The sequence below is a fragment of the Nicotiana tabacum genome, chromosome 17, assembly GCF_000715075.1.
Source record: "Nicotiana tabacum cultivar K326 chromosome 17, ASM71507v2, whole genome shotgun sequence".
In the NCBI taxonomy this organism is placed as follows: Eukaryota; Viridiplantae; Streptophyta; class Magnoliopsida; order Solanales; family Solanaceae; genus Nicotiana; species Nicotiana tabacum.
Genome location: NC_134096.1, coordinates 131530528 through 131544567, shown reverse-complemented (window position 1 = coordinate 131544567; position 14040 = coordinate 131530528). Strand labels below are relative to the sequence as shown.

The window sequence follows — 14040 nt, the reverse complement described above, 5'->3', positions numbered from 1 at the left end:
CGGGTGCTAGTTATGACCCTCCAGTTGGGTCGTGACACATAAGCCCGAACATTCGGGCCGATTGGCCAAATGGGCCGTTGAGATTAGTGGGTACGATATCGAGTATCGACCCCGAAAAGCCATCAAGTCTCAAATCTTAGCGGACTTCGTGGTCGACTTTACGCTATCCCTCATACCCAAGGTCGTAAAGGAACTACTATTAAAGTCGGGTACATTATCGGGGGTGTGGACCCTCTTCACAGACGGCGCTTCGAACGTGAAAGGGTCCGGGCTAGGCATCATTCTGAAGCCGCCCACGGGTAATACAATTAGACAAGCTATCAAAACTTCCAAGTTAACTAATAATGAGGCCGAGTATAAGGCCATGATTGCAGGTCTCGAGATAGCTAAAGGTTTGGGAGCAGAGGTCATCAAGGCCAAATGTGACTCCCTGCTTGTGGTAAACTAAGTCAACAGAACCTTCGAGGTTCGAGAAGATCGAATGCAGAGGTACTTGGACAAATTGTAGGTGACTCTACATCGGTTTAAAGAATGGACCCTACAGCATGTGCCTCGAGAACAAAACGGTGAGGCCGATGCCCTTGCAAATTTGGGGTCATCATTCAAGACAACGAGATTAGCTCGGGGACTGTCGTACAACTTTCAAGGTCAGTAATCGAAGAAGGCCACACCGAAATCAACTCCACAAGTCTGACCTGGGATTGGAGAAACAAATATATCGAGTACCTAAAGAGCGGGAAGCTTCCATCGGATCCTAAGGAATCGAGGACTCTACGCACGAAGGTCGCACGATTCACATTGGCCGAAGATGGAACATTATATAGAAGGATGCTCGATGGACCATTGGCAATATGTTTGGGACCAGGATATACCGACTATGTCCTACGAGAAATCCACGAGGGCACCTGCGGGAATCATTCCGGTGCCGAATCATTGGTTCACAAAGTCATCAGAGCAGGATACTATTGGGCCGATATGGAAAAGGAAACAAAAGAGTTTGTTCGAAAGTGCGACAAATATCAAATTTATGCGTCGATGATTCACCAACCCAGAGAGCAACTCCACTCAGTCTTATCCCCATGACCATTCATCAAATGGGGAATGGATATCGTCGGCCCTCTACCATCTGCCCCAGGTAAAGCTAAATTTATTTTGTTTATGACTGACTATTTCTCTAAGTGGGTTGAAGCACAGGCTTTCGAGAAAATTATAGAGAAAGAAGTCGTAGACTTCATCTGGGACCACATTATATGCCGATTCGGGATGCCTGTCTAGATCGTATGCGACAATGGAAAGCAATTAAAGCAACAAAGTTTCTCGAAGATCATAAAATAAAAAGGATCCTATCAACGCCATATCATCCTAGTGGGAACAGACAGGCCGAATCGACAAACAAGACCATCATTCAAAATCTAAAGAAAAGATTGAATGACGCTAAGGGAAAACGGAGAGAAATATTGCCCGAAGTCCTTTGGGTGTATCGAACAACACCAAAATCCAGTACAGGGGCAACATCGTTCTCTTTAGTACATGGCGTCGAAGCTCTGATCCCGGTTGAAGTCGGGGAACCCAGTGTCAGGTTTCTATATGCAACGGAAGAGTCAAATCACGAGGCTATGAATACAAGCCTCGAATTTCTAGATGAGAAATGGGAAGCCGCCCTCGTTCGAATGGCCGCACAGAAACAACGGATCGAAAGGTACTACAATCGAAGAGCCAATCTTCGACACTTTAAAATCGGGGACTTGGTTCTGAGGAAGGTCACCCTCAATACTTGAGACCCAAATGAAGGAAAACTTGGCCCGAACTGGGAGGGACCGTATTAGGTCCTCGATATCATCGGAAAGGGATCCTACAAACTTGGCATGATGAACGGCAAACAATTACCAAACAATTGGAAAATATCACTCCTCAAACGATATTACTGCTAAGGTACGACCTTCTCCACTTTTGTTTATATTTTATACTAACCATTTGCAGGTGTTTAATCGAAGACATCAAAGAATTCTTCAAACACAAAGTCCTTAGGTCTGAAAGCACGCGTTGCACTCTATTTCCCTTAAACCGGTTTTTGTCCCAAATGGGTTTTTCTAGCGAGGTTTTTAACGAGGCAACCATTGTTCGTGCTAAACTTACAACAATTCAACAGTATCCGAGGCTCTTTTACAATCAACCTCGAATATTGGGGGCATCACCATCGGATAGTTACAAGGAAAATACTTCGTGCTGACAGGGTCTCGATAGGTAAATTTTGTAAGGGTCAAACGTTCGAACGAACCATGCCCATGTAGATTACTCAAGCCCTAATGGAAAACATGTACGTATGTTAATCTATTGAAAAAAGTATTTTTCCTTGCTAGATATTTCATGCCTTAGAGAAATTTTTACTTTAAAATGTCGTGCTTGTGATCTATTGTGGAAACTGTCTTAAGGGTCGGTAACAACTAAAGTTCGAACAATTGACCCCGCATTTGGGGACTGCCATCCAAAAAATCGACATGATCGAATTACTAAAACCTCGAGATCGTAAGACCTTAAAAGGGAAACCCTCAATTTTATAGGCCACGGCCACCCCACTCGGGGACTGATACTTCGAACTTGTTCGAAGTATAACAGGGGAACAAGCCCAAAAGGCTACAACCAAATTAACACGGTTCGGAGACGTCCAATTTCCGTTATAAAACAAGCCTTCGAATATTTTCATAAACTGGTTAAAAAGGCTACCCTCGGCTGAATTACTAAGGGTCTTGATAATATCAACCCTCAAAAACCCTAATGGGTACAAAGTCGCTCGAACTCTCGAAAAAATTCTTTATTTTATGCTAAGGCATTAACAAAACAAAGGGTCTCGATAATATCGACCCTTGAAAACCCTAACGGGTACGGAATCGTTCGAACTCTCTAGCAAATCCCTTATTTCATACTAAGGTACAATAGATTTTATATGATTAAACAATAAACTTTTCAATCCGGAAAGGGAGAAAACCGTTCTTTTTACTGTGGCCGTATCGACCATTTTATTTCTGAGTTCAAAAAATCATCCTCACTCAATTAAAACCTAAGGGTCACCCTACTTCGAGTTTGAGCAAGTACTCACTCGATTAAGACTATACTAGTCCAGATTCGATCAAGTTGCCTAAGCCTCGAACAAATGAGCGAAATTTTCATAAAGTAGGAATGAAACAGAAAAAAGATCTTTTATATATATGAAGATATTTACAAGGACCGATCAGGGTCCCGCATAAAAAATCAAAAAAGAAAGGGCCTAAGATTCCTAATTTTCCTCAGAGGCAGCTTCTCCTCCATCGAAGTCCTCCCCATTCTTGGACCCGCTCTTGTTGCCATCATCATCGGAAGAAGCCAATGCTCCAGCATCATCATCTTCATGCTCTCTAGCCTTTATTATCTCGTCGGTAAGATCGAAACCTCGAGCATGGATCTACTCGAGGGTTTCCCTCAGAGATTGGCATTTGGCAAGTTCAGCAATCCAATGCGCTCGAGTTTGAGCGGTCTCGGCTGCCTCTCTCGTTTGGACTTGAGCGGCTTCAACATCGGCCCGGTAGACGGCCATGATCGCCTCTGCCTCGGCCTTTGCCTTTTCGTCTTCAGATTTGGCCTTTGCAAGTTCGGAAGCCAACCGAGCCTCGAGCTCTTCTATTTTCTTTTCCTGAGATGTGCTCTTCTCCTTCATGGCGATTTCAACAATCCAATGTGCTCGAGTTTGAGCGGTCTCGGTTGCCTCTCTCGCTTGGACTTGAGCGACTTTAGCATCGGCCCGGTAGACAGCCACGATCGCCTCTGCCTCGGCCTTTGCCTTTTCGGCTTCAGATTTGGCCTTTGCAAGTTCGGAAGCCAACCGAGCCTCGAGCTCTTCTATTTTCTTTGCCTGAGTAGTGCTCTTATCCTTCATGCCTCGAAGCTGACTTTCGACTAATGACAATTGGGCTCGAGCAGCCTCTTTTTCAGAAGCAAAGCGGTCCATACTTTCTTTCCATCCTAAGGTATCTGCCTCCATCATGTCGACCTCCTCGCAGAATTGTTCGATCCTCTCGACCTTCTACTGCAACTGTGAGATTGAAATGTTAGCCACCGTTCCCGAATTGAGCCCATGAGCTTTTAATATTTTTATTACCTGCTCGATTAGGCCGGTATGATCTTTGTGAGTCGTGGCTAACACGGCTCGGAGGTCCTTGATCTTTTCTTCTTTTTACCCACTGTGAGTCGTGGCCACCAGCCCGGAGTCGTATTCTTCGTCTTCCTCCCTTAGACACCGAACAGAGTCTTCGGTCAGAAGGATGATGTTCTTCTTCGGCTTACGAGCCGCCTTCTTCTTAGGTTCTGGATCCTCGGAGGTTGAGGTCTTTTTCCTCTTTTTGTCCTTCGCCGGTTTTGGTGCCAGGATCGAAGTCTCCTCCTCACCAGATAGGGGCCTCATGACTTCATCCTTGCCCAAGCCTGTATACAAGAAAATTGAATAAGTAGAAAAAGGGCATCTTAATCGAATACACAAAGAGTGGGCTTACCCGTATTGGCTTCCCATCGGCCTTTTGATAAATCGCGCCATGAGCTCTCGACGTATGTAGAGGTCGAGGCCAGGTTCCGAACCCAGCTCTCGAGGTCGGGAATCGCATGGGGAATCCAAGGGACTGCTACATCATGGAAAAAGACATCGATGAGAAAAGACAAAGGAACAAATAATACATAGAAGCTAACAATGAGACGGTACTTACTATTCGTGTTCCATTTCTCATGAAATGGCATCTTCTCGGCTGGGATTAGGTCGGAAGTCCTCACTCGAACAAACCGTCCCATCCAGCCTTGATCCTTGTCTTCGTCTATGCTCGAGAACAATAGTTAGGTAGCCTGACGTTGGAGTTTTATTAACCCGCCTCGATAGAGGCGGGGGCTATACAATCTGATAAGGTGATCGAGGGTGAAAGGGAGCCCCTCGATTTTGCTCACGAAGAATCAAAGCAGAATAACAATTCGCCAAAAGGAAGGATGGATTTGGCCTAGGGTTATTCGATACTGATGACAAAAATCAACAATGATGGGGTCGAAGGGGCCCAATGTGAAAGGGTAAGTATAAACACTTAGAAACCCTTCCACATGGGTGGTGATGTCTTCTTCGGGGGTCGGGATCACCACCTCTTTGCCCTTCCAGTTGCAGTCTCTCTTTACTTGCTTAAGGTATCCCTCAGTTATCGAGCATATATACCTCGACACAGGCTCGCATCGACCAAAAATCGACGAGGCTTTATCGATCTTGAAATTGGAGTTTAGCGCGCACCCCCAGGAAAGCATTCCTCAAGACAGGGTTCCATCGGCGTTTTCCCGCCGGGCGGTTGAGAAGATGATGCAGCTTCTTTTTATGGTACCGTTTTCGATGTTTTTGCCATTTTTATGTAAGTTTAAAGAAGAGAAAGATAATAGGACTTGACGTTTGAGAAAGGATTAGCATCAAAACCTGGAGATTTGTAAAAAGGGAAGAACTTAAGAGATGTAAAAGCTTTGGAGATTAGAAAGAAGTGAAAGTAAAATTTGAATCAATGAATAAGGGGTCTATTTATTGGATTCACGGCGACGGTTCAAAGGCACTAGTGGCCGACCACCAACTGACACACATTAATGATTTGGGAAACTATACCGACGGGACGTTTCAGTCACTTCCGTCGCTCACGTCACGAGGATGACGTTATGAAAGGTCGAGGTAGAAAATCGAAGACTCAATTCATTTCTTGTCATTACACTCCAACAAACGAGGGGACTATCTGTATACGGTTAAAACAGAGCCCACCCAATTTTTCTATCTGACCAGGACCGGGGAGCTGCATCGAAGGTCGGCCCTGTAGTGGATCAGACCAAGGTACGAGGACAAGGTACCAAGTTCGGGATTCGAGGTACCGGTCGAGATCGAGGACAGCAGCGATCGAGACCGAATGAGACAGACATTGAGCAAGATCGAAGATAACATAATAACGAAAAGGCGAAATATCCGTGACTGGTCGAAGATCATGGCGAAAATCTCGGAACGAATCAAATTAGGAACGGTTAATTAGCTAATCATGGGATTTACTTCTGTAATTAGAGTTATACCATAAGTAGAATCTTCTACTATATAAAGGGGAGTATTAACCATTTGTAAGACACATTGTTCTCGCATAAAAAAGCCAATATAACGCTCTCTCTTTAGCTTATACTCTCTTGTTCATCAGCTTGCTTTATTTTTAACCGTTTTAGTATCAATCAGTTCGAAGGCACCCTAGCTTGAGGGTTGGATTCCGTTTCAATACTGGTTCGCTTTACTTGTTAGTTCATTTCTGTTATTAATCTTCATATTTATCAATTGGTATTAAGTGAAATCACGTGTCCTTAGTACCTCATTATAAGTTTAATTATTATCCAATTTTAAGGGTAAATAAGAACGAAAGAGAAAAAAGATGTATTGTCTTTTTATATCAAGTCAAGAATCTCCACCATCCCACACGTCAAACGGGTCGCCCCGCAGCGGCCACTATGCTCGATGCGACATCTGGCACTATCTGGTGAAATGTAATCACCTCTTTGTCCCCCTAACGTGTCCGATTGGCTAGGCTAGAAGCCTCACTTAGCAATCTTCAACTTCCTGGATGGATAAAGAGTGTGGGGGTGTAACAGCGGCAAACATAAGTGTCATATCCTTACTTGGAAACACTTCGCATTCACTAATACTGTTTCTTTTTATTTGGAGTTAAATATAAGGTTATAAGTTTTGGTACTTGTCATAAATGGAACATCCGAAGAAGATGGTGTCCTATTTTCTATTACCTGAAAGCTTAATACTGTGTATGGCTTGCTACCTAATTTTAGAAAATGATCAACTATTTGATCTTTGATATAAAATTCTCTCTATTGCCTTGCAGATAAAAAATCGTGCAGATGACCATGATGGTATTCTTGAAGAATCTTGCAGCCTCTTTTCATTTATGGTTTTCGTGAGACACGTGTCTTGGAAGTCTTCATACAAGTTAACAAATTGGTTATCATAATTGTAGGATGGTTTGGAGACAATTTTTTTTTTTTTTTGGTGAGGGCCGGAATTGTGTAAAACAATAGACTTATAGAGCAATATAGCTATACATTGCCACTAGTGCGATGTTTATACAGTTTTTGTAATTCATTACAAAATTTATGTGTAATTGTAAATATGTAAATAGAATGTAATTGACGATTTTGTTGCTATGCATAGACCTCTGTATTAGAAAATGTGTAGCAACCAGAACGTTTTAGCAACCAGAACGTTTTAGCAACCAGAACGTTTTGTCTGAAACCGCTATAGGGGCCAGATTTGTAGTCTTAAAAGACTTTTTAGGACCAGCAAATCTGATTGCAAAATATCTGTAGGCACCGATTGATCTATATGTAGTCGATTTAATTGAGTTTTTTTTGTAGTTTAACCGGATCACAATTAGATCCTTTGTTATAGGCTCCGCCGCTAAAGGCCAATAACGATAGTTACCGGTCCTTAATGTGTTTTGCCGACCACAGAACTTCAGGTCCCCAAACATTTTTAGGTACCAATTAAATCGACTACATATAGATCAATCGGTGCCTACAGATATTTTGCAATCAGATTTGCTGGTCCTAAAAAGTCTTTTAAGACTACAACTTCATGCTTGCCTTCATCAAATGTGCTCTAAAAGTGTTGAAATGATAGTTGAGGAAATCAAAGTTATTGAAAACGTAATAGAATTTAAATTCTAATGTAGATATGAAGGCAAACTTCACATCCACTTGTTACAATTTCTTTACTAATATGATAAATCATAATCCCTCAGTAATTCGCAGTACAACTTCATAACAACGCGGTAAGAAGTACGTATCATTTAAATCTCTGCACAAGTAAAATGAACCCCACAAAACAAAATTAAAGCGAGTATGCCTCGAAGCTTTACACATTGGAAGTGTTGTCATGCTTGAAATGAGTTGAAGGCAAAGGAGCAGCAGCGGGAGGTGGAGTGGGTACCCCAAAAATTTGGGGATTGGTTCTGAGATCTTGTCTACCTTTAGCTCTTCCAAGAAAATAACACCCAAATCCAACAAATATTGTGAATATTATAAATGGAAGTGATATAACCACTACCATACCCATCTCTTGCTTCCCTTTTTTTTGTTCTTTGCTTCTATGGAGTTTGGGGTGGGTGACGGAATGCACAGAGGATATGGAGGAAGGAAGTCTAGATTTTGCCTTTTAAAGAGTTGGGTGAGCTGGATTCTAACGGTAGGCTTAACGTTCTAGCTTCTAACGGATACTTCTTGTTTATTGGCCACTTCATTTTTTCAGAGAGAGAGATGAAATATACTGACAGCTTAGAGGAATTTTGTTTACTTTCTTTGGACAAAAAGATGTATGTTAGCGTTTGTACATATATTTGATTGAAACTTGAAAAAAGAATTATTGAAGTTATGTTAAAAAATAATTTTTGAAAGTTGAAGTTGTGTTTGGACATGCAATTTAATTGAAAAAAAAAATTGTGAGTGGAAGAAAAATTTTCACCCAAAAATTGTACCTTCGAATTTTTATTTTTTTTCCCCAAAATTTGATCATGTTTCATAAACAAACAATATTTTTAAAATTTTTTTTTTGAAAAAATGAAGCCAAAATCTATGGCCAGGGTGTTAAGAGTGTGGAGGGTAAAATTTATTCTAAGAATTAATGTCTATTCTAAATTTTTGGTTTTGATTGTAAAGGTTTTGCTGTGGAGTATTTTATGTTCTGTTCGTACAATCCATTTTGGTGCGCCTCACATTTGAGTTTTTGTTTTACGTATACTGAATAAGTTGGGAAATGTTGTGATAGATAGGCTACCTGAAAGTTGCTGCAATTATCAGTAAATAGACAAACCATTCCATGGTTTTGTTAAAGTGAATTCTTCACTACTGGATGTGTATTATCTGCTGGAACTTTTTCAATAAAAAGTAAAACCATCTGTTGAACTGGACACTAGAAACATCTAAAGAAAACAATTGATTCCTTCTTGAAAGGTACCACAAATTTTTAAATAACATGAAACGGAAACGGATCCATGTGAACCATTATTTGGACCATCATCTGAATTTCTAACAGCACCTACCATTATTTGGAACATTATCTGAATTTAGCTGGTTATTTAAACTGAAATTTCAGACTAGCACAACTAAATGGATGACGAACGGCAGAGAAAATCTTATGAAACTGGTTTATAAAATCAATCAGCTTTCTCTTACTCATCGACTTCGGGAGTCTCTTGTTCAGCTTTCTCTTGCTCGGCTTCCTGCACCTCCTTCTCCGTCTTCCTTCCTTTTTTGGATTTATAGTACGCACTCATGAAGGTTCCGATGGCTTTATATTTTTTTCTGCACTGCTCGTAGAGGGTATTATCAAACATCCTCCAGAAGTTCTTCTCTGTCAGTTCAGTGACCGCGTATTGAGCCTGGAACCCATGGTTTTCGATCAACCAAAGCTCCAGTTGGCGGCATTTCTCTGCACCATCAAAGGGCTCACCTCTCAGGACTGCTCCAGGAACATAGTAGACGCCGATATCAGTATACATTTGAGCATATTCAGTGTCACCCTGCCTGCGGTGTGCCTCAAATCCTGGTTCAGGATAGATCATAGGTTTCACAGGCAGCTTGTAAATTCTGTGTGGGCAGAGCCAGATGGGATATACCTAAACAGATTTAATTCACATACAATCAGAACTTGATGCAGAAATACCCTGAAAACAACTAAAGCAAATAAAAAGGCCCATAAAAAAGTATTTCTTCTAGTCTTGCACTCTTGGAACAAACATGAAATCGATGGAGGCCACAGCCAAATCTATAATGAACAGAAAACAAATAGTATAGAGTCTTACCTCCATTTCGCGGTGGACCCACTCAAGACAATCTCCAACCTTGTAAAGAGGAACAAGCAGATCCTGAATAACATGATGGTCATGGTAATAGTTCCTGATAGCCTCACTTTGAGTGGCCTTGAGCAGAGCAATCTTGGGTGGCATGAGCCATCCTAGGAGAAACCTAAACCAGAACTGATCACCAAATGGAAGAATTAGTTTCCCTTCCCAATACAAGGATCTTGTGTGCCTGTGGTAGTAGTCCCTAGTTGGAATGTACTCCACAAATTCCCCTCTTTTCAGTGCAGTTTGAGCATGCTGGTAAAACCATGGTTTGAACCACCAACCATAATTGTTGATTACATTACCCCTTTGCTTGGCTTCCTGTTTCGAAGCATATCTACCGGTCATCATAACACCTTCCGTGGGACTATAAATCATGCCTTCTACCATCTCTGGAACTTTAGAAGGATTGTCCTGGTCCCCATCTCTAGGTGCAAAAGTATCCGCATAAGCCTGCGCAAGCTCTTTAAGATTACCAGTTACAGGTTTGTAAGTAAGTCTCACGTACTCCTTAACCGGTATAAGCTTGATCTCAGCTGAAACAAGAAGACCCAATGTCCCCTGAGACCACGGGATAGCATAGAAAAGATCAGAATACTCATTGTCCTTTGTAGCTCTAACCACCCGTCCGTCTGCTAGAACTACCTCAAGTGACACAACAGTGTCAGAGAACAATCCAAAGATGTGAGAGCTTCCTTCAATCCCGAAGCCATTGATCAGACCACCAACTGTCAGATCATCAAGCTCAGCAAGAACTGCAAGGGAAAGATTCATTGGAACAGTAACTCTAGATATTTGGCCCATATTGACCAGAGGCTCAACTCTGGCAATCATTCTTTCCTTGTCAATTTCAAGTATATTTCTGAACTTAGAAAGATCAACTTCAAAATGACGAGCACGCTTATAGTCAACATTTCTCATTCCAACAACCACCCACGGAGGCCTGCCTGTGCAGACAAGACCATCCTTTGATGCATCCCTCTCCCCAAGGCGCTTCACGACCTCTTTAACATTTTCATCGTGTTCCTTCTGACGCTGTTCGTAAGATTTCCTCTCAGATTTAACATCCCCTAGATATATGGAGAAGTAATACAGGAACGAGAAAGGAAGGACAAAGAAGATAACAAGGATCCATCTGAATTGGATAAGAAAGTCCACCAACTGCATCTTCCTCTTGGGACGAAGGGGGGCCTTAGCATCCGACATCTTGGAAACAAAAGGCCAGTACAGCTGTAACAATGATGAAACCAAGTTATGAACCACAAACAAGAACTGTGCTTCTCGCATATCCAGTTTACAACTTTATATTCCAGACCTAATGAAATTTAGGTCATGGACAAATAAACTAGGAACGAAATAAATAACAATCCTGTTTTCACTTTTCAATCACATATAGCAAATATTCTGTATTCAGAAGCGTTGAAGCAGATCAGCTGAGCACCACTTTGCAATGAAATTTGCAATACTAGATTTGAAGTAAATGTGAGTGTCATTACTGTAGAGTCCCATTGCCATTTAAGTTAAGGAAAAAAAAAGCACTTCACTGCACAGACACGGACTGTGTAAAACTAAAAGGATTGGGAAATAGAATGACCTCCCTTCTTTATTCCAAGAGTAAAAGAACGTAGGAAAAAGAATTTTAAGAAAATCAAGGCACCTTACTCTTAGGCAAACAGCACATATATGATATAAATACTGCAAAAGATCTTCCACAGATATAATGTTACTGCAAGTCAGACTAGCATCTTGAGTAACAGCCTTCAGCGAAAAGTGCCAAGAGGGAAGTTCAGTTTTATTTCAAAACCAAGTCGAAAGTGATGCATAACAGCATTGAGCGTACTCACTCTTGCTACTAATAATCATTGTAAAATCAACTAATGTCAAGGTAAAACCGACTAAAGATCCCAATGAAGATTAGTGCTGAAGGAAAAAGATAATAAAAGCTCCCAATTTCAATTATAAAAGCTCCCAATTTCAGTTACTCAGACAGCCTAAGCTAGTTCAATCCAGCTATTTCTTTCCAAAGGATCAGATAACACCATCTTAAGACCAGGAAAAAGACAGAAACAACGCATGGTCATGGCAAATTCTATGTACCACTAAGTAGTTAGAATTAGAAATCTAGAGTTTCGTAATTAGAGTTTTCTCCATAGTAGGATTTGGGAGGAACTGCTGTCAACGAAAACAAAATAACTCGATCAGACCCGCAAAATTAGATCTCATCGAACTTTGATAATTGAGTAAATTTAACATGCAAAACAAACAAATTATGTTCTAACCATGTAACTTTTGCAACATCTACAAGTGTTTGTTTTCACGGCTTCAACCCGTGACCTTCTGATCACGTGACAACAACTTTATTCAATACTCTCCTTTCTCCCATTGTCTACTCTTAACCCAAAAAAAAAAAGGAATTACATGAGTTGAATACCAGTCTGTCATGCATAGGTATAATTCAGTATTTTTTTTTTTCGTTACAAAAATTAGTTTTTGTGACTGGTGCGAATAAATTGAAAGTAGGATAATTATCCGCGAAATTAACCCCACAACAATGGCATGCATTAAACGTAGCAACACATTCAGCAAAATTTATATGTTCCACGTCTGCACAATGTACTCTAAAACATGCCATGGATGGTACAAAAGTTAAGGGATTTTCATTCAACACATAATTGACCCAAAATGCTGCAAAATCTCAACATTTCATATGAATTTCAAGAACAAATAGCTTCAAATAAAAGCCTACAGTCAAAAAAGTAATGATCCCACCAAGAAATAATGCGATATATATAGAGAGAGAAGAAATACCTGATAAGTGGAGTGCACAGTGTACTACTGAGAGTGATGATTGTAGAAAGGCTGACAATGTGCTTTATAGAGTGAGTTTACAAAAGTAGGGGCATTTAGGGAAAACCGATACCTGCCTGACGGCATTAATAATTTGCTGTCTAGTATTGTATAAAATAAAGACAGTAAAGACAAGTATAGAGAGAAATTAATATATTATTTAATTTCAAAGTGATGTACATAATGAACTGAAATGTTCTCTATTTATAAAAGAAAAGAAGTTATTGCGTAAGCTGCTACTGCAAGTTGCTGTGTAAGCTGTTAGTGCAAGCTGCTATTGTGCCAGATATAGATAATCTTCTATCATGGGTAATATTTATCCATAACGGAGTACCGAAAGGATAAACTTCTTCAGGAGGCTTATTTTCAATAGAGTACTAAATAGATAAACATATTTACGGCGGAGTCTCATATGGATAAGCTTCTTCAGAAAATTTATTTACAACGGAGTACTAAATAAACATCCATAATATAATATATTTATAACACTCCCCCTTAGATGTTCATTAAAAGACAATGTGCTTCATTAAAACCTTACTGGAAAAAATCCTATGGGAAAAGAATCTTAGTGAAGGAAAAAGAGTACACATATTTAGTAATACGCATAACTAGTTATCTCATTAAAAACCTTATAAGGAAAACCCTGTGGGAAAAACCTTAGTAAGAAAAAAGGAGTATAACGCGTATTTTACTCCCCATGATAAAAATCTTGTTTCAAATATTTGAGTCTCCGCATTCCAATCTTGTATACCATCTTCTCAAAAGTTGAAGTTGGCAAAGATTTAGTGAATAAATATGTCGGATTGTCACTTAAACGGATTTGTTGCACATCAATGTCACCATTTTTCTTAAGATCATGTGTGTAGAATAATTTTGGTGAAATGTGTTTCGTTCCATCTCCTTTTATAAATCCTCCCTTTAATTGGGCTATGCATGCAACATTGTCTTCGTATAAAATTGTGGATCTTTTATCACATTCCAAACCATATTTTCCTTGAATAAAATGAATCACTGATCACAAACCATACGCATTCCCTACTTGCTTCATGAATAGCTATTATCTCAGCATGATTTTAAGAAGTAACAACAATAGATTGCTTCGTGGAGCGCCATGATATGACAGTACCTCCATATGTAAATAAGTATCAGTTTGAGATCGAGCTTTATGTGGATCAAATAAATAACCTGCATCTGTATAAACAACATGATCTGCACTACTTTTGTTAGAATAAAATAAACTCATATCAAGAGTTCCCTTTAAATATCGCAATATATG

The 14040-nt window shown here is 40.3% G+C and overlaps 1 protein-coding gene across 2 annotated transcripts; it reads right to left on the bottom strand.

The window, feature by feature from the left end:
* Positions 1-8989: 8989 nt before the first annotated feature.
* Positions 8990-12784, bottom strand: LOC107776792 (delta(24)-sterol reductase-like). 2 transcript variants are annotated; one of them, XM_016596719.2, is made up of 3 exons: positions 12726-12784; positions 9876-11147; positions 8990-9689 (listed from the first exon to the last, which is right to left on the bottom strand). In XM_016596719.2, the coding sequence occupies exons 2-3, from the start codon at positions 11121-11123 to the stop codon at positions 9243-9245; spliced, it is 1695 nt and encodes a 564-aa protein (XP_016452205.1). In that variant the 5' UTR covers positions 11124-11147; positions 12726-12784; the 3' UTR covers positions 8990-9242. The 2 variants fall into 2 exon arrangements, with proteins under 2 accessions (XP_016452205.1, XP_075091196.1); XM_075235095.1 differs by lacking the exon at positions 12726-12784 and adding an exon at positions 12197-12669.
* Positions 12785-14040: the final 1256 nt, after the last annotated feature.